At 34.6% G+C, this 21,796-nt stretch overlaps 1 protein-coding gene and 1 pseudogene across 1 annotated transcript; both read right to left on the bottom strand.

Annotated features, from left to right (window-relative positions):
• Positions 1-1,809: 1,809 nt before the first annotated feature.
• LOC127547054 (olfactory receptor 2D2-like) lies at positions 1,810-2,734 on the bottom strand (annotated as a pseudogene).
• A 9,661-nt stretch (positions 2,735-12,395) lies between these two features.
• Positions 12,396-13,331, bottom strand: LOC127546823 (olfactory receptor 2D2-like). The gene has a single exon (XM_051973760.1). The coding sequence runs from the start codon at positions 13,329-13,331 to the stop codon at positions 12,396-12,398; it is 936 nt and encodes a 311-aa protein (XP_051829720.1).
• Between the last annotated feature and the right edge of the window lie 8,465 nt (positions 13,332-21,796).

Genomic DNA, 21,796 nt, shown 5'->3' with positions numbered 1-21,796 from the left:
ATGGAATTGAAATCCCATGTGCAATCATTTTTTTTTTATTTTTCTATTTTATGGAATTGTTGTTTTAATCAATCAATTTAAAAAAATATATAGTAAAAAAAGAAAAGGTCTTCAACATTTCTCCATTATATAATGCTGGTAAACTATTTATCGTATTAAAAAAATTCTCTTTTCCTCTTTGTAGTGTTTTTTCCTCCCCCAAAAGAGAATGTTATATCTTGTCAAATATTCTATCTGTATTTATTACTACTGCTATAAGATATTTAATGTTTTTGTTATTAATAAGGTCTATTTTATTTATAGGTTTCCTAATATTGGGTTGACTTTACAGATTCTGTTATACTTTGAATTAATTTTTATAAAGTGTGTTTTAAGTCCTCTTATTATCCTCATTAGCATAACCTGGATACTTTGCACTCTAGGATTTCCCCTCTTAAAATATCACATTCAGTAAAAAGCACAGCTCTCTATATACAAACTAATAATGATAGAACATAATGTTACAACTTTAAACAACTTTAGATCTCTTTACAATAATACTAGATTAGAGAAACAGGATCACTAATTAAATGTGAACCAGCTCCCCTTTCAAGAAATGTAGTATTTAAGTTCACAATTCTATTGGCTATGTGACTTGAAAGAAGTCATTTAATCATTTAATATCCTTTGTCAACTTTTATGTAAGATAATATAGTTTTTACCAGTCTTTATTGGTAGCAAGTATTTTGTTAATTGAAGGTCCCTGCAATGACAAAATATCAGCTGCATGGTATATCTAAGGGGTTAAATTAAATTTTACCCTCAGTTAGAATTTCAGTAACTTGAATGCTTTCTTTTTTTTTTGTCATGTATCCTTATGCCATAGTGTTTAGGATTCTTACAAGGTGCTAAATAAGTGGAATTGAGGAGACAGTAGTTAAATCTAGTTTAACATTGATTTAATCCTACAATAAATAATGGTTTCCTAGTGATATAATCATTGGTGTATACTCAGTGTGGAACATATAAGGAGGAACTCTCAGGGCGAGAAAGGACAAGCCCACTAGAAGCTCTCCGAGCCTCAGCCAGGATTCAGTTGAGGAGATTCAGAAACCAGAGAAGGCATTAGGGCAGAACTAAGGAAGACAGAGAAGTGGTGGCAGGCTGTCCTGTGGAGAATACTGAAACCAAGATCCAGAAGGCCTCCAGAAAACTAGCGGAGCCTCAAGTGAAGGAGATAAGACTTTGAAGGAGACAATAAAGGATTTGGACTTCAATCCCTGGCTGCCTTTGGGGAGATTACTGAACTGAAAGGAAGGTTGCTTCCAGAAGCCCCCCAAGAATCCTCCCAGAGATCATTACATTTTAGAGAAGAATATTATACCATAGATTGCTCTGTTCTCCACAGTCCTATGTGGAATTTCTAGGGCCTTTGAGAATTCCACATTCACAATATTCTTCCCTGAGTTTTCCATAATGTCAAAATTCCAGCTAAATCCCTGGAAAGAATGCTGCATCACCTCAAACTTTTCTCAGTAATCGAATCATTGTAAGGTTGTATAATAAATATAATATGAAGACATACATATATACATATACACATATAAGTTTGTGTGTGGGTATTGCAGTGGGCTAGGAATAAGGAAAACTCACCTTTATATGTTGAAATCCAGCCTCAGATATTTACTAGCTGTATGACTTTAACAATATACAAAATTTATATATAAATACATATGAAATAAAAGGACTACATTTTTATGTTTTCCCAGAGTACCAAATGATAAGCGTTAGAAATAAGAGATGTGATCAAATATAGTTATACCACAAGAATCAGGATTGTCTTTTGTTAACTGCATTTCTGAAGGCTCTCATCACATCCTTATTTCTCAGACTGTAGATGAGAGGGTTAAGCATAGGGTTAATGATACCATAAAAAAGCAGCAATCTGCTTGATCTGCTTCCTGGAGGACTTAGGTGTCATGTAGGTAATTATTAGGGTCCCATAAAAAAGGATGAGCATAATGGAATGGGAGCCACAGGTGGAAAATGCCTTGAGTCTTCCTGTAGTTGTTTTCATCCTGATGATAGTCACTATGATAGAATTGTAGGAGGCCAAGATCCGGGTCAAGGTACAAGAAGAATCACTACTTGCATGTTAAAAATGGCCATCTCTGCTTTATGTGTGTCTCCAGATGCCCAGGGTCAAGAGAATTGGGGCATCAGAAAAGAAATAAGCAATCTTATTGTCTCCTTGGTAGGGAAGGTATACTGTGAAAAGAGTGTCAACTGAAGATGTTATAATGCCACTGACACAGCAACCTGATGCCAACTGGCCACACAACTTCTTTGTCATGATGAGAGAGTAATGCATGGGGTCACATATTGCTACGTATGGATCATAGGACATCACAGCTAACAGTGAACACTACTTCCAGGAAGGATGGAAAGAAAAATCTGAGCTGCACATCCAATAAAGGAAATGACATTCCTCCTAGTTAACATGTGGATTACTGCTTGGGAAACTATGATAGTAGAGAGGCCAAAGTCAACCAGAGATAAGTTATAAAGGAAAAAAATACATAGGTATATGGAGCTGGGAGTAAGTTAGAACTAAGTAGATGATGAGTAAGCTCCCAAGCACAGTGTCTAAGTAGACACCCAGGAACAGTACAATGAACAGCAGTTGAATCTGAGGGTCATCAAAAAGACCCAAAAGGAGAAATTCTGTCACCCAAGTATTGTTGTTTTGATTCATGTTGAATGTTCCTTCTTCTTTTGAAAGGATTCAATGGATATTTGATGTAGAGGTGTCACCTTAGCATTAAAGAATTTTAGAGTTGAAAGGGAAGTGAGATGTCATCTGGTCCAACCTTCCACTGAATCATCAATATCCACTATGATATTTCCAAAGATCATTTTCACTGATGTAACATGTTACTCTAAGAGAAGAAAGCCATTCCACAGTTTGCAACTGAAAATATTAGAAAATATTCTAATATGTAGTAATATATTATATAATAACCAATGTATGACATGTCATGATATTGTAGAGAGGACATGACTCTTATTAGTAGGCATAATTTTGCTACCACACATGGGCAAAGTTTCAGGAAGAAGAGGAAATGATCAAAGAAGAATACATTCCAATAGCAAAGCAGAATCACCAAAATTTAACTTCTTTTCCTTTCATTTGTGTTTATGTGCTTGACTGTTAATTGGCCAAAAAGCCTAGTTGCAAAAAATAATAGCTAATGATCATTCCACTTTTCCTCTCATTGCCTATTTAATACTAATTCACATTTTTACACTTTAGGTTCTCTCTTAAACTACTTTTATCTTCAAATAAATCTTGCAATCCTTAATGCTTTTCACAGAAGATACTCTATCTTTGATGTCTGCGAGTTATTCTTTGGCTGTTCTCATGCCTACAATGCTCTCTCTCTTCATCTCTACTTTTTGATTTTCCTTACTTCCTTTAAATCCCAAATAAGACCCCACAAATAAGGAACACTTCTTTATTAATTTAATTTTAGTGCATGGTCACTTCCTTTTTTGGTGTTTTCACCCCTTTTTTGAAAAGTCAGGGAAAGCACGATCACCTTTTTGGGGTTCTCACCTCTTTGAGCAGTCAGGGAGAGTGTGATCATCTTATGTTCTAAAACAAAAGATAGTGGGAGATGTTATAGGCCAGAACTCTGAAACAAGGATTCTTATAAGGTGTTAAGTCAGTAGAATTGATGAAACAAAGGTTATCTAGTTTAGCATGGTGATTAATAGTTCTCTAAGTTCAGTATGATTGATTTAATCTTACAACAAATAATGGTTTCCTAGTGATGTAATGATTGGTTTATACTCAGTGTAGAGCACATGTTCATCTTTTCTTTGATACTTTATAGAAACCTTATGGTTTCTGCTTGGGTTTATTTTCTTCCACTTCTCTCCCTACTCCCATTGAAGAAGGCTATAGTTAAGCACAGATATATTTATGCATACACACAGAGGAAAAAAAATAAATACAGACATATGACACATGCTCATGCACATATAGATATACATATACATGTAATATACACACATATCACAAAGACAACTATATCTTACAAACATACAGCATATATGTACATATATTTATATATCCACTTACATTCATATACATCTTGTAAGGTTGTATTATGCTTATTTGTCTTCTTTTTCTCCAAAGGTGGATAACACAATTCTTCTTAGTTCCAAGTCTTATATTTTTCTTATCCACCAAAACATCATTTCCTATGCCACAACAATATTTCAATCTTAATACTATTTCATTCTTTTAAAGAGTCTAAAATAATATTATTTTACTTTTAATTTTATTTTTAAAATAGTATATTATTTTTTAAATATATGCAAAACATTTTGTTCCAAATCTCTCTGTCTTCCTCCCTTCTCCATGGCAGAGTCTAAAACAATACTGATATGGCTGACAATATAATGGAAATTTCTGTATTTTGTTTGAGCTTTTTCTTTAAACTTTAACTTTTTTGGAGATCAATGATTACTACCCTTTCTTAGCTGTTTCCAATAAATTCTACTTTGATCATTGTTATTGTGTTTGTATACATCTCACTCTTCCAACTTTACTTCTACTCCTAGGTTACCTTTCCAATTAATCTTTATACTTTATTCTATTTCTGTTAATCTATACACCCTTCTACACTTTATCCTATTCCTTCCCCTCATTTCTTTATAAATTTTGAAGTTTTATATTCTTCTGTGCACACACACATACACACACACACACACACATACTCTCACATATATACGCATTCTTCTTTTGTAACCAATTCCTGATGTGAGTAGGATTTCAAAAATAATAGCCTTCCTCTCCCATCTAATCTTCTTTGTGATTTCTTGCTCTTGCATTCGTTTTTGCCTTTTTCTACAGTTTTGCTTTTTAGATACGTCTCATATACAGCTCTAGCCCCATTTTTCTTTTGAACTACTCGCTTTCTAATGACAATCTTAAACATACAATTTACATTTTCACATATAAAACATAAACAATTTTTTCTTATTGAGTCCCTTAAAATGAGTTTTTGATGTTAAATTTTATGTTGAGTTCAGGGTTTTTTTTTAAACAAAATCCTGAAAATCTGATAATTAATTGGATGTCTTTTATTTTCTGTTTATTATTATGGTTAATTTTGTTGGATATTGTAGGGGAAAAATCACTCCAGAATGCCAAAAGAGACAGGGGTGGATCTCCAAGCCAAAAATACTTTACTGGGGCCATCCAGCTTCCCTCTAATGAAGTGGATCCTTGACCTTCCTTTTGATCTGAGATGCCACCTCCCATCATCTCACCCACCTCTACTTTTATAGGGTAACAATTATATTAAATGTAGAACAGCAATTTCATTGATTGCCATATAAGGCATAGGCTGAAATATGAATACCAGCAGAATCACAAGGTTGTGGGATGATCAGGTGAGGAAACATTTATACTGATTAGGTGGTTGTAAGATGGATGAATTATCTCTTGGGTTGGGCAAATGGAGATGCCCAAGAATATTTCAGAGGGAACTTAGGGACTTTTTTTCATGCCACCATGGAATTTGAGCTTTATAGGATAGAGATATGTCAGTATTCTCCTGATCTTGTAGTTGTACAAATTAGCCCTCCAGCTGGCACACAAGTAATTCCCATCATATTAAAGCATGAAATATGTTATAAGGCCTCCCTTTCAAAATCTATATGCCTGTATAACATACAGAATATAAGTTGTTTATTCTTATACTTCCAATTAGGCAATTTATTAGATATGTTATTATTAGATGAATAATTACTTACAATCATTTCCCCTTATAAAATCATAATGAACTAATACTGACTTGAGTTTAATTAGGGGCCTTCAACAAATAAGCTTCATCAATATAATTTGTTAGCTGCAACTATATTTTTTTTGATCACTTTTATGATACTCTAAGACCTACAATTTTTTATTGTAGCCATTAATAGGTGATTCTAATTATAGTTCAGGCGTATTTGATTTTTTTTTTTTTTTGGTTGTTTGTAGAGTGCCAGAACTCTAGAGAAGTATACTTGAAACAAGTATACTTACAATAAGGTGTTAACTCAATGAAATTGATGACATGATGGTTCTCTAGTTCACATATATAGTTAGTACTTAGTATGGTGATGTAATGGTTCTCTAGTTCACACATTCATAGTATGCTATAATGATGTCATCATACCAAGGAATTTAAGGACTCTGATACTTTCTCTCTCTCTCTCTCTCTCTCTCTCTCTCTCTCTCTCTTCCTCTGCCTCCCTCCCTTCCTCTCCTTTCTTTTTCCCTCTTAGATAAGAGCTTGTTACACTAATAACTTCTAGTCCTGGGGTTAGACAGGGATGATTTTTTTTTTTTGCTATAGATATTCTTTCAGTTGTCTCTTCTTACCTGGAACCCCAAAGTAAAAATTTCATCATCCTAAAAGTGCCTACAGCCAGGCACTCTGTCCCACTGCTCCTGTACTCATTTGTTGGGTTCTCATTCCTTCTCAAGTATGGTGACATATCAGCAGGACAGTTGGGCCTGGCATTTCTTATCAGCAGGAATTCCTCAATTTTCCTGGATTTAGGTCTTTGAGATACCAAACTGTCCAGGAGAAGAAAATTCCTATGGTTAGTGTTGAGGATATCTCCCAACCAAACTTAAAGAGGAGGTCAATTTTTTTGTTTAGCTCTGTGTTTTTTTCCTCAGGAATAAATGGGATTCACCTCTTTCATGGAATGTCCATCTTCTTTCTTGGAAGAAAATGCTCAGCTTAGCTGGGTAGTTTATTCTGGGCTGCACTCCAAGTTCTTTTGCCTTTCAGAATACCATATTCCAGGCCCTTTTATCCTTTAATGTGGAAACAGCTATATCTTGAGTGATCCTTATTGTGGCTCCTTGGTATTTGAATTGTTTTTTCTGGCTGCTTGTAATATTTTTTCCTTAGTCTGATAGTTCTGAAATTTAGCTACAATATTCCTTGGAGTTTTTATTTTAGGGTCTCTTTCAGAAGGTGTTTGATGTATTCTTTCAATGCCTATTTTACCTTCTGATTCTATTATATCTGGGCAGTTCTCTTTGCTGATTTCCTGTAAAATAATGTCTAGTTTCTTTTTGTCATCATAATTTTCAGGAAGTCCAATAATCCTCAGATTATCTCTCCTAGATCTATTTTCCAGGTTTGTTCTTTTTCCAAGTAAATATTTAACATTTTTTCCCTATATTTTCTTTTTTCTTTTTGGTTTTGCTTGACTGATCCTTGATGTCTCAAGGCATCATTCATTTCTATTTGTTCAGTTCTGATTTTTAATGAGTTATTTTCTTCATTACCTTTTAAAATTTCTTTTTGTATATGTCCAATTGAGTTTTTAAATGAATTGTTTTGCTCTGTGGAATTATTTTTCCATTTCACTAATTTTTTTTCCTGAGTTATTTTCTTTTTCCAATTCACAAATCCTATTTTCCTGGGAGTTCTTTATCTTTTACAATTCACAAATTTGTTTCCATGGGAGTTCTTTACCTTTTCCAATTCACATTTCAGGAAGTTGTTTTCTTTTTCTACTTTCTCAAATTTTTCTTTTAATGAGTTATATGCCTTTTATATATTCTCTGACAGAGCTTCTCTTTCCTTTCTCCATTTTTCTTCTAGCTCTGTTTTAATATCTTTTATAATTTCTTCTAGGAGAAACTTATGTGAATGGGACCAGGCTATATCCCACTTTGGGGTTTTGTCTGGAGACTGTCTACTGTTAGTGTCCTCAGGGTTGGAAACCTGTTCTCTTTCTATATAGAAGTTATCTATAGTTAGAGCTCACTTGGCATTTTTACTCATTTAAAAAAAAATCCCTTGGCATCTGCCTTCAGGGCAAGGAGGTTACCAGCTTCCTATACAGAACAGGACTAGTTGGACAGTAGCTATCCTGTGAACAAAGAGTGGCCGAGCTGTGGAGGTGCCACTGCCCTGGGAAGAGCCCCACCCAATGGAAGTGCCACTGCCCTGGACAGAGCCCTACACAGAGGAAGTGCTACTGCCCTGGGAAAAGCCCTCTGTGCAAAAGTGTGACTGCCCTGGGCAAACTCCTCCTCTGCTGTGCAGAAATGTGACTGCCCCAGGCAGAGTTCCTTCGCATCCTGCCCTTGCAGAAGTGTGACTGCCCTGGGCAAAGCCCAATGCTGCGACAGGTGTGCTGTGGTCTATGCTGAGTCACTTCTGGTGCTGGATAGGTGTGGCCAGGTCCTCTTAAACTCTGGGGTTTTGGGGTAAACTCTACCTTTGGTGTTTGTGTAACTTCTCTGCTGATCTACTGCTTTGCAACCAAAGCAGAGTAGCCAACATGTAATAGAGTCCTCCCTGCAAATTCTCCACCTGTGGAGACCACCCCACTTCCATCCGCTCAGTGTGCTAGCCTCAGTGTTCTGCCTCTCTGCCTGTGCTGGTCTCCTCCTGCCCAATAAGGACAGAACTTTTCTGGTGATCTTCCAAATTATCTTTGGCTGGTAATTTGTTGTACTCCCAATATTCTTGGATTCTACCAGTCAAGCACTATTTCAGAGCCTGAATTTGGTAATCAGTAGTGAGGGTAGAAGGGGAGCTTAGAATGAAACATATGTCCTCTCCGCCATCTTGGCACCGCCCCCTCCCTCCGTTGTCTTCTTCCCCCGCACTTCCCTCCCACCTTTCCCATCCCTTTTTATTGCATTTAATTAATCTACACCTTACCTTTTATATTTCCTCATCTTATTCTCTCTACCTTTTACTTCCTAATAAATTTAGAAGACTTTTGTGTACACATGTACGTACACCCATATATGTATATATACAAATTTTTATGTGTATATATGCATATGTATGTATATATGTATGTATTGTTATCTCTTTAACCCATTCCTAATGTGAGTAGGATTCTAGAACTATCAACCTTCCTCTTCCATCTAATTCCTTTGTGTCAATTCTTTCTCTAGCATCCCATTCATATAATCTAATTACTTTTTTCTTTTCCTAAGTGTTTCTTTTTAGAATTGCATCATACTCAGATCTAACCTAATCTTTCTTTCAAACTACCAACTTACTAATGACTATCTTAGAATATGATGTATATTTCTGTGTATAATATTTAAACAATTTGTCCTTATTGAAAGCTTTAAAATTAGTCTTTCACATCTACTTGATATTTCTCTTGGCTCCTATATATCAAATTCTCTATTAAGTTCAGGTCTTTTGGCAACAAAATTCTGAAAGCCTGACAATTCATTAATTGTTCATTAAAGAATTCATTCCATAGTAATTTTTTTATATTTTTGGCCACAGATCTAATTACCTTGCTTTTAAATATATAGTATTCTAAGACAAATGTTCTTTTAATATACTCACTGTTAGGTTTTTTGTGTTTCTAACTATGGCTTTGTCAAATTTGATTTTTTTGGGTCATTATTGCTTGTAAAATGTTCTTCTTGATCTGTGGTTTTGGAATTTAGTTATGATGTCCTGTAGGATTTTCTCATAGTTCCTGTTTCAGGTGGTGATTTGTAAAATTTTTTTTTTTCTAATTCTATTTTCCCCTCTTGTTCTAACATGTCAGGACAATATTTGTTAATTATTTCTTGTATAATTACATCAACATTGTGTTTTTTTTGGTCATAGATTTTAGGTAGTTCAATTATTCTTATGTTTTCTCTTCTTCATCTGTTCTCAAATTAATTGTTTTTTTAATCAGATATCAAAAATTCTCTTCTATCTTTTTCATTATTTATATTTTGCTTTCATTATTTCTTAGTCTCTTATAACTTCACTGGCTTCCTCTTCCCCAATTCTAATTTTCAAGGGACTCATTTTCTTCCTTTATGATTCTGGATCTCATTCTCTAGTTGGTTGACTTTCTTCATATAATCTTGCTTTTCTTGGATTGTTGTTATATTTTTTTCTTCAGTCTCTCTCATTTGATTTTTAAGTTCTTTTCTAATAATTGCCTTTTATATTCAAAATGCATTCAAAGATAGTTTTTAGCATCCATCTTTGCAAAACCTTGTGTTCCAAATTTTTCTCTTTTCCTTTCCCCCACTCCTCCCCTCCCCTATACAGCAAATAATTCAATATAGTTTAATATAGATTTGACTTTTAAAGTCTTTAAAAATTTTTTTATAGGAATTCTTTGAGGGCAGGTGATCTTTTAATGTTACTCTTTGATGTAAAAGAACTTTTTTTTTTCTTGCTGTATCCTTCCCTGAAGATAATCCCTGGTTTTCCCTATTCTCATAGAAACTTTCTGTGGTTGGGTTATTTCTCTTTTGCTCATTTTGTACCATGTTAGTGTAATCACCTCTAAGTCCTTGGGTATGAGGGATAGCACCTCTGGCCTCAGGTCTTCCTTCAATTCTCTTCTCTAGCTTGAAACCCCAAACCAAGAATTCTACTTTCTTGTAAGTGCTTGCAGCCAGCAACACTCCTATATGAAAGTGGAGTTCTTGACTTTGGGCTATTAATTCTCTTTTCATAATTTTTTTTTGCATCACTCATTTCTTACCCAGTTTTTTCCTTTACCATGCTCGATTCTTTCTTTAATTCTTCAAGTACTTCTTGGGAAATAGTTCAATTAGTATTTTTCTTAATGTGTTTTCCATATCTGCTTTTATTTTGTTCTTGTTTTCTGGATTTTGCTTTGGTCTTCCCTATTCCTGTGGTAGCTTTTTATACTTAAATTCATTTTTGATTGTTTGTTGATTTTTCCAGTTTATTTCTTGACTTGGAATTTTATGTTATCCTTGGGCTCTGTTTAACTGTGGGTGGGGAGGTATGGTCACAAGTTTCAAGCTTTTTGTGTGTTTCTATTTTCAGAGATAGATCTGAGGATCTGTGAATTTTTGGTGCTTCCAGTTTTTGTTGCGATCTTGAAAATGCCCTGGCCATTGCTCTTTTGATCTGTATTCTGATCTATACCCAAGAAGGACCCTTAGTCCCTTGCACATGCAAGCACTCTTCTCTTGCTGTGGACTTCTGTTTTCTTCTGACTAATCTGTAGCACTCCTCTCTTTCCTGGAACTATGAGCCAGAACACCTGATGGGCAATAGAGTTGACAAATCAATTATTCAACCCCTTACTATCTCTGGGCTGTGAGCTCCTGAAGCTGCTGCTACTTCTGCTCTTGCTACCATTTTGTACTCAGACAGACCTATACCACAGTGTCACAGACTTCTTTGCCAACCTCTTAAGTTTTCTTAGGCCAAAAAATTTCTTATTTTGTCTTTATTGGATTTGACACTCCAAAATTTGATTTGAGGCATTATCTTAAAGTTGTTTTAAGGAGAATATTTAGAGAATTCAGTTTAGTAACTGCCCCTAATCCACCATTGGCATTTCTACCTAAAAACTATTTTTTTAAAAGGAAAAAAAAAACTCATGTCATATATGTTAACAGCTTTTCCTGCATTTATCTCCATGGCCACATAATTTTTAATAATTTTTGTTACTGTTGATATATTATGTTTATAGCTTTCAGAATATTGAGCTGATTCAAAATGCTTTGTGTACGTTCAAATTCTGTTATATAAGTCATCTCATCAAACTTGTCAGAGAGTATCTGGACATGTGTCCCTTTTGAAGTGCCCTTTAAAAATGCTACATTTAGTACAGAACACAGCTATACAGACCTAAAAATGCAGTCTGATCATAACAATATACAATGTTAGAATAACATTAAACAAATTAAAAAATATATCTATTAAAGCTAGTTTAAGATCACATTAGAGAGTGAGGGGCATCTAGTAAATGAAGCAGCTTTAATATTAAGAAGCATTGTATTTAAGTTACAATTCTGTCCTTGACAAGTTGCTGAAAGTATCAATGTTCCAGGGCAAATGTTATCTAAGACAATATAACTTGAAATTGTTTCTTCATTGGTAGAGAGAGTTTCCTTAATGTGGGTTCATCATGATAATAAAATAATAAGTTCATACATACATACATACATATTACAACTAAAATATGAAGTTAACTTTTTATTCATCTCTCAACAAGGTTCCCAAAAATATGATTTTTTTCCTTGATCCAGGAAGTCCTTATGGCAGATGTGAACCTGTTTTCCAAAGATGAGGGCAGAATTTCTAGGGATCATGAAAGCTCTACATGAATGATACATTCATGTTAAGTTCTCCATAATAAAGAAATGCCATTTAAATGTTTGGAGGGATCAGTGCCTTTTTTCAAAGTTCTCCCCCTACCTTGGGCTTTTAAAGATATATATAATAAAGATATAATTATGCATAAGAAGGATATTATATTCACTCTTTCTTTCTTTACCACCAGAAGAGGAATTACCATTTTCTTCTAGGGGGTCACACAATAAATGTTGGAGATAAGAGCTGTGGCCAAATCCAATTACATTATTAGGATTAGGGTGTACAAGTTTTCACCCTATTGGTTGCATTCCTAAATGCCCTCTTTACATCCTTGTTCCTCAGGCTATAAATGAGAGGGTTAAGCATAGGGTTTATCACTGCATAGAACACAGAAATCAATTTAACCTGCTCTTTGGAGGACTTGGGGGTCATGTAGGAAATTATTGCTGTTCCATAAAAAAGAATCACCACAAGGAGGTGGGAGCCACAGGTAGAGAATGCCTTGAGTCTCCCAGAGGTTGTCTTCATCTTGACCACAGTTACTATAATAGAGCAGTAAGATGCCAGAATAAGGGACACAGGTGCAAGAAGAATTATAACTCCCATAAGGAAAATGACCATTTGTGAATTATGAGTATCTGCAGATGCCACCGTCAAGAGGGCAGGGGCCTCACAAAAGAAATGGGCAATCCTATTGTCCCCTTGGAAGGGGAGCCGTAGTGTGAAGGTAGCGTCCACCAAAGATATTACAATACCACTGATCCAACACCCCAAGGCTAAGAAGCCACACATCCTCCTTGTCATGATGAGAGAGTAGTGCATGGGGTCACAGATTGCCAAGTACCGGTCATAGGACATTACAGCTAGCAAGGCACACTGGGTAGCTCCAAAAATGAGGAAAAGAAAAAGTTGAGCAGCACAGCCCATGAAGGAAATGACCTTCCTCCTGGTCAACATGTGGACCATAGCTTGGGGAACAATATTGGTAGAGAAGCAGAGGTCAGCCACAGACAAGTTGCATAGAAAAAAGTACATGGGCGTATGGAGCTGTGAATCACTCAGAACCAGGTAGATGAGGAGTAAACTCCCAAGCACAGTCACCAGATAGATCCCCAGGAACAATACAAAGAGCAATACCTGAGTCTGAGGATCATCAGAGAGACCCAAAAGGAGAAATTCTGCCACCCAGGTATGGTTGGTCTGGCTCATGTTCTTTCTTCTTTAGATGAGAAACAATAGGTATTTGATGTGGGAATGTTATCTACAGAGAAGCAAAGAATCTTATAGTTGGGAGGAACCTGAGATGTCCAGCCTGCTGTCTAAACATCACTAGGTGCCTAAACACATTCACAATGAATATTTCAAGTGATGAGTAATTTAGTGTAATAAAAAGAAGACATTTCATTGTTTAACAGCCTCAAAGTTTCAGAAAACATATTTTATTAAAGTGTTGAGGGCCATTATGGTATAGTAGAGAGGTGATTATATTGATAGTGCCCAAACAAAACTGATAAATAGTAATATTCTCACTTTAACTCTTTGCCTATTCAATTTTGACTCATCTTTTAAATATTAAATCTTCCCTAACATTCAGGATTAGTAATGACCTTTCTCCTCTGCCCTCACATGCTACATTCTTTGGCATATCCTGGCCTCAATTCACTGAAGATCTGAACTAATATTACTGAAATCATTGTTTTTCCTCAAGGGAGACCTATGCATATGATTTGGGGAAATTGATAGTAATACCAATATTATGTGGACTGTCTCAACTGTGATCCTGAATAAATTGGTGATGGTAGATATAACATCCATGAAGAATAGATTTATCCTGATCAATTAGTTTGTGAATCATATGGGCAATCACGTTTTCAATAAAATTAGGTAAAAAAAATTATTTTAAAACTCTTGAGAGTTCTAAGTCAAATCCCTTTGGGATTCCAGGTACATTTCTTTTTTTCTTATTAAATCTACACTTCTTTCAATACCAGCATTCTTTTTCAAGTAGAGGGAGTTATTCAATTTTATTGACTATTTCTCCTACATCTGTCAAAAGATATGAATATTTGTAAATAGTTTATCATTTCTAAGGGGCAGTGAGGTCTGAATTCCAATCCTCTGACATAAAATGAATTTCTGCATACCTTTGATTATGAGTTTTGGATGCTACCCATTATGTAGAAAACAAATTGAAATTTCTGGTCACTCCAAATGAAATGATCTGAAATCAATTTTAAATGGTTGCTGCTTTTCCTACCCCAGTTTTATCTATTTGTTAAAGAAGTCCTTTAGCATGTTTACAATTTGTGAATATTTGAAAGAAATGACTAAATTTCAGACTTATTCAATTTGATAATGACCCAGATTCACAACCTAATGACAATTGTCTGTCCTTATTCTTTGCTACATTTAAGATATGATCCTTCCTGAAGGTAAATCAGATAAGATAATTTTAAGTTAAATAAATGGGAGCTGGTATTCCTGGGTTTTCAGTTTTTATCCCATATTAGGTCTGTTCCTCCCCAATTTGCATTTTCTTTATTTCCTCTCTCCCACTTTGTTTCTTATTTCTATCATGCTCAGCATGATAATGTCCAGGTTCCAAAGCATCCAGAAAAAGTTCATCTGGGAGAAAAACTTCATCTAATTCTGCCTCCCTGCTATGCTGTGATGAGGCATAGAGAACAGCAAAATCATAAAACTATAGAATTATGCTTGAATAGACATACAGTATTATATTAGGAGGAATTATATATAATGCATTTTATTTGTTTTTGTTAAGTCATTTCAGTTATAGCTGATTCTTACTGCCTCTGCTTTTAGTTTTCTTGACAAAGATACTGGAGTGATTTGCTATTTCCTTCTCCAGCTCATTTTACAGCTGAAGAAACTGAGGCAAGGAGGGTTAAGAGACTTGCCCTTAAGATCACAGAATCATATAGCTAGTAAGTATCTGAAGGCAGATTTAACTCAGGTAGATAAATCTTTCTGACTCCAAGCTTAGTGCTGTCTGCTCTATTTGCTCTAGTTTCCTCAAGTGTAATATGGTAAAAAAGTACAATTACTTTACCATTTTACACTGGGGGAAACTAATAGGTTTGTTGTGAGGATAATGAAAGTAATATTGGTAAAATGCTTAGTGAAATGCCTAGCACATTTTAAGAGTTTTATAAATCCTCAGTCCCTTCCCTTCCCTTCCTTCTTTCTCTTTCCTCTTAACTTCCCTATTAATGAACTATAAAAAAGTTCTACAAGTCTCTCATTATAACCCGGGAACTGAAAGATGAGACCCCATAAAAAAGAATTCTGTCCTTAGTGTGGCTTTGATGAAACTTTGGACATAGGACATACAGAAAGACATATAAGGACAAGTGAAAAGTTCAAATTTCCCTTTTTATTTTAGAAATTTCTATTTTTATTGTTTATCATAAACTTGCATTCCTTTTCTTGTTACCCCCAATCTTTATTCCTATCATCTATTTGTCCTTCCCTGAAATCTTTGCCTTCTTGGGTTCTAGAGAATATTCATTTCACTTATATTAAACTTTTAATTTTGGTGTCTAATTATTTATTTAATCCAGAGGAAGGGCACATACATGCTAGTTTTGATAAATAGCAAAGGAAGTTAAGGGAATGGAAGCTTTTTGGGTGTGTCAAATATGTTTTAAGCAACATAAATTTAGAGGGCTGGCAGATTACCACACCAGCACCCAAGTCCAATGTTGTACATTGAAACATCTTATAGTCTTTCAGATCTTGCTGATCTAGAATGAAACCAAGATGTCACCTATCTCTTAAGTTTCTGACGTTTGAAAATCTATTCTTGGGATTTTCTTGGTTACTGATGCTTTGCCAAATTATCATCATGTTTGTGTAAGGATGGTGTAGTTTTCCTTTTTCCCTTCACAAATCTTATCCAAGAAATGATCCTAATAGTCCAGTTCCCTTACAATATAAGACTTATTTTTTCCTTGATTTATAACTGGGAGTGGTCCAGAAGATAGTTATACCACCTCAAACCAGTTTTTCTCACAATGATGATAATGATGGTGATTACTGTCATTTAAACAATACTTTAAAGTTTGCAAATTTATGCTACTTATATGTATCTGTATAAGTGTATATACATAATGTTAATACATTATGTTTAATATTTATATTATAACATATGTGTTTAAACATATCTATTTATCTATTCCCTTTTGATACTCAAAACAATTTTATCAGGTAGATGCTATTATCATGTCCTTTGTCCCTAAAAGGAAACAAACCGAGCAGGTTAAATGACCTACTCAGGACCACATTTAACCACAGAATTTATGATTTCAATTCTAGCACTCTATTCACTTTGCTCATGTTCCTAATAAAGGTTTATGTAAATAGAATTCAAATAGCCCAAACTTTAAAGTAATTATTCTTTCATTTAAGCCATTAACCATTCATTTCATGACAGTTCCTGGTGAAGCTCTGATCGGAGACACAGATTTCATATAGAAAGTCATTTACCTGCATCTACTTTGAAGGGGAAAATATTGGGCTTTCAGCTTTGGTGAGAAGAAACTCAAAACTAAAAGAATAAACTCATAAGGAAGTTGTACTCAAATTCCCTTAAAACATCCAGTATCAAATTTCTCCTCTTATACAAACCTGTCTTACTTTATCTCTTCTCTGTTCAATATCTAACTTCCTCACCTGGAAAGCAGGAAGGATGAGAAATACATTTCATAGCCACGGAGGAGAATCCAAATGCCAAAATACTTAGGAAAATTTCTAAGAAATAACCACTGCATTCTGTGGGTGGAAGAGGAATCACAGGAATCTTGTCCTGAAGACAGAGAGCATCTTTCAAATTCTTGTAAAAGGGTCAAGTAAAAGAATGCATGCTGATTTGGGGTAAAAGGGAAGGATAGAAAATTGCTTCAAATCAATTCTAACCAACACGTCTCCTTGGTGATCTCCTTGCCTTCCAAATAAGAGGTGATTCTTTGGGGAGAGTGCCTATTTAACGGGCTTTGGTGTGAGTTGATGCTCTAGAGAATTCCTTCTCATTAGATTAGATCTTGTATCACATGTTTCTTTTCAGAAAAGTTTTCAGGTAGTAACAAGGGAAAAATTTTGCATAGTTTATTCAGAACTCTTGCTCCTAATCTAAACTCTGAATATCTTTATTCTTTTCCTGCCTTTTTCTCTGGGTCCACATAGATGTATGAATGGGTGGCTACTTAACCACCTGTGTTGCCTGTATATATCTTGGACATCTGATCTGTATCAAAAATAATTTATGTAAAACTTTTCTTTCCTTCCCAGTTGTCAGCTTTCATTATATTATTAATTCCGTTGATCATTGAGCAAAGACTTTTAATTTAATTTTTTGGGATAACTAAAATGATTAAATTTTTCTTTTTTTGATTATTTGTGGTGTTTTACCCACTCATTCTTTAGGATTAGGTTATTTAGTTGCCAATTATCTTTTGGTCTATTTTCCCTCAACCTTTTATTACATGTAATTTTTATTGCATCATGATCTGAAAAAAATCCATTTACTATTTCTACCTTTCTGTACTTGATTTTGAGGTTTTTATGCCCTAATACATGGTCAGTTTTTATATAGGTTCCATGTACTGCTGAGAAAAATCTATATTCCTTTCTGTGTCCATTCAGTTTTCTCCAGAGATTTGTCATATCTAACTTTTCTAGAATTCTATTTACCTCTTTAACTTGTATATTATTTATTTTGTGATTCAATTTTTCTAGTTCTGAGAGAGCAAGGTTAAGATCCCCCACTAGTATAATTTTACTGTCTATTTCTTCTCGCAGTTCTTTTAACTTCTCTAGGAATTTTTATCCTATACCATGTGGTGCATATAATGTTAATATTGATATTGCTTCATTATATATGATACCTTTTAGTAGGATGTAGTTTCCTTCCTTAACTCTTTTAATTATGTCTATTTTTGCTTTTACTTGATTTGAGATCAGGATTACTATCTCTGCTGTTTTTACTCCAACTGAAGCATAATAGATTCTGCTCCAGCCTTTTCCCTTTACTCTCAATGTATCATTGTGCTTTAAATGTGTTTTTTAAAGTAATAAATTATAGAATTATGGCTTTTAATCCAGTTTGCTATTTACTTTTGCTTTATGGGAGAGTTCATCCTATTCATATTCACTGTTATAATTACTAACTCTACTTCCTGTAGAGGGCTGAAACTCTAAAAAAGATGTACTTGAATCAGACAAGAGAGTATTTAAGGCTACTTACCTATTCGATGTAAGATAATAGAGCTATTAGCATATATTTAGATGATGGCTCTTCTCATGATTGGCGCCTGTTGAATGGGTGTTAGTGAGGTAATGGTAGGAAGGATTGGAGGATTGGGGGAGAGAAGTCGGAGGCACTTGGCAACAGGACGAGAAGGAGATAGGCTGGAGACTCCGGATTCCAGAATCCAGGCCATGGATTTCTTTGCAAGCCATGTGGGAGCTTGCCTACCTCCTTCACTTCTCCCACTAAACATCAAGGACTTTGATTTATTCTGACTCTGGCTGATCCTGAGGCCCTCTAGGGTGCTAGTCCAAGACATTATAATTTCCTGCCATCTTGTTATACTTTTCTTTTTCCTTTTCCCTTCCTCTTTTCCTCAGTATTTTGTTTCTGACCACCCCCTCCCTGAAATAGCTCTCCCCTTTTGCAGTCCCTCCCCATTTCTTATACATTTCTCCTTCTACTTCTGTTCTCCCTTCTATTAGGGTCCTCTCTTCCTTTCCACTTTCCTCTCCTATTTCCCTATAGGGTGAGCCAAGCTTCTTTGTGAAGCTAAATATGTCTATTATTCTTTCTTTGAGCCAAATCTGATGAGAGTAAGAATTGCACAATGCTCATACCCTTCTCTTCTTTCCCTCAATTGTAATATGTCTTTTTGCCTATTCATGAGATATAATTTATCCCATTAACTCAATTTTCTTCTTCTAGTAGAATCACCTTTCCTCTTCTAGTTTCTTCTTTATATCATCACAATAAAATCAAATTATTCCTATACCTACTAAATATACACATAACAGTGATACAGATCTCAAGAATTAAACATATCATTTTCTCACATAGGAATATAAGCTTCTTAACTTTTTAATTTTTTTAATTAAAGCTTTTTATTTTCAAAAAATATGAATAGATAATTTTTCTACATTGATCCTTGTATAGCCTTGTGTTCCAAATTTCCTCTTCCTTCTCTCTAGCCTCTCCCCTAGATGGCAAGCAATTCAACATATATTATATAGGTTAAAATATATGTTAAATTCAACATATGTAAACATATTTATTCAATTATCTTGCTGCACAAGAAAAATCAGAGCAAAAAGGAAAGAAAATGAATAAGAAAACTAAGTGCATGGGAACAACAACAAAAAATGAAAATGTTATGCTGTGATCCACACTCCATTCTCACAGTCCTTTCTCTGGGTATAGATGGGTCTCTTCATCACAAGATCATTGAAACTGGCCTCAATCACCTTATTGTTGGAAAGAGTCATGTCCATCAGAATTGATCATCGTATAATATTGTTGTGGCCATGTATAATGATCTCCTGGTTCTGGTCATTTCACTTAGTATCAGTTTACGTAAGTCTCTCAGGCCTCTCTAAAATCTTCCTGCTGATCATTTCTTTCTTGTTTTTATATAAAAACAAAGAGTTTATTTTAATTTTTCTATATTTTTTAGAAGCACAATCACCAATCTAGGTCTCTGACCCTATGATATAGCCCCCAAAAGATGCCACATCTGCTTGGCTAATTAGGAAGCAGAAAAAGCAAACTTGTGATGACATCAATTGCTGATGTTATACCATTTTCACATTGTGAAACGAACATGATCTCCCAGTTATCAAACATTACTCCAGAATGAATGACTCTCTTCCTATTGGCAGTGCTCCCAAAAGAACACTTAATAGTGAATATGTTTTGAATTTCTTAGATTTAACACTCACAGACCAGCATAGGCTAATGATGCAGATATTCTATATCAGAGACTCAAAAAACATCAATATGCAGAATATTTGTATTTCATGGGTCACAGAGCCAGCAAGTCAATTTCAACTTCTTTTTTCAAAAAAGATTTATATTTTCAAAATATATGTATGGATAATTTTTCAACATTGACCCTTAGATAGCCTTGTGCATCAGATTTTCCCCTCCTTCCCTCACCTCCTCCCCTAGATGGCAACCAATTCAATATATGTTATGTATGTTAAAATTTATGTTAAATCCAATATGTGTAACATATTTATTTATTTAATTTATTTTTTAACAATTCTCTTGTTGCACAAGAAAAAAATCAGATCAAAAAGGGAAGAAAATGAGTAAGAAAACAAAATGCTAATGAACAACATCAAAAAGAGTGATGATATTATGTTGTGATCCATATTCAGTTCCCATTGCCCTCTCTGGGTATAGATACCTCTGTTCATCACAGGATTATTGGAATTGATATCAATCATCTCATTGTTAGAAAGAGTTATATTCATCAGAATTGATCATACTATAATATTGTTGGTGCCATGTATAATGATCTCCTGGTTCTGCTCATTTCACTTTGCATCAGTTCATTTAAGTCTTTCCAGGTCTCTCTGAAATCATCCTACTGATTGTTTCTTATAGAATAATAATATTTTATAACAGTCATATACCATAACTTATTCATCCATTGTCCAATTGATGGACATCCTCTCTGTTTCCAGTTTCTTCCCATTACAAAAAGAACTGCCCCAAACATTTTTGCACATGTGGGTCCCTTTGGGATCTCTTTGGGATACAGGCCCAGTAGAAACACTGCTGGATCAAACAGTATGCAAAGTTTGATAGCTTCTTGAGCAGAGTTCCAAATTGGTCTCCAGAATGGCTGGATCTGTTCACAGTTCAACAATGTATTAGTGTCCTAGTTTTCTCACATCCCTTCCAACATTCATCATTATCTTTTCCTGCCATCTTAGTCAAGCTGAGAGGTATGTAATGGTATCTCAAAGTAGTCTTAATTTACATTTTTCTAATTAATAATGACTTAAAGTACCTTTTCATATGATTAAAAATGGTTTTAATTTCTTTATCTGAAAATTGTCTTTATATTCTTTCACGATTTATCATTTGGAGAATGGCTTGAATTCTTATAAATTTGGGTCAAGTTTCTATATATTTTAGAAATGAGAACATTATGAGAATCTTTAAATGTAAAAATGTTTTCCCAATTTATTGCTTCCCTTCTGAACTTGTCTGCATTACTTTTGTTTGTACAAAAGCTTTTTAACTTCGTATAATAAAAATTATCTATTTGGTGTTCAGTTATGAGTTCCACTTCTTCTTTGGACACAAATTCCTTCCTTCTCCACAGATCCGAGAGGCAAACTATCCGATATTCTTCTAATTGCTTATGTTATCACTTTTTATGTCTAAATCATGAACCCACTTCAATTTTCTTAACCAGTACCAAATGGTTTTGATGACCACTGCTTTATAATATAGTTTAAATCTGGCACAGCTAGACTACCTTAATTAATATATATTTTTTCATGAATTCCCTTAATATTCTTGAAGTTTTGTTCTTCCAGATGAACTTTGTTATTAGTTTTTCTAGGTCTATAAGATAATTTCTTCAGAGTTTGTTTGGTATGGCACTAAATAAGTG

This window comes from Antechinus flavipes, chromosome 2, assembly GCF_016432865.1.
Source record: "Antechinus flavipes isolate AdamAnt ecotype Samford, QLD, Australia chromosome 2, AdamAnt_v2, whole genome shotgun sequence".
Lineage (NCBI taxonomy): Eukaryota > Metazoa > Chordata > Mammalia > Dasyuromorphia > Dasyuridae > Antechinus > Antechinus flavipes.
The sequence above is the reverse complement of the archived record's forward strand: the minus strand, read 5'-3'. Positions and strand labels throughout refer to the sequence as shown.

What these genes read in the sequence shown, in the direction of transcription:
- LOC127546823 (XM_051973760.1), bottom strand. Translation starts at nt 13,331, where the DNA reads ATGAGCCAGACCAACCATACCTGGGTGGCAGAATTTCTCCTTTTGGGT.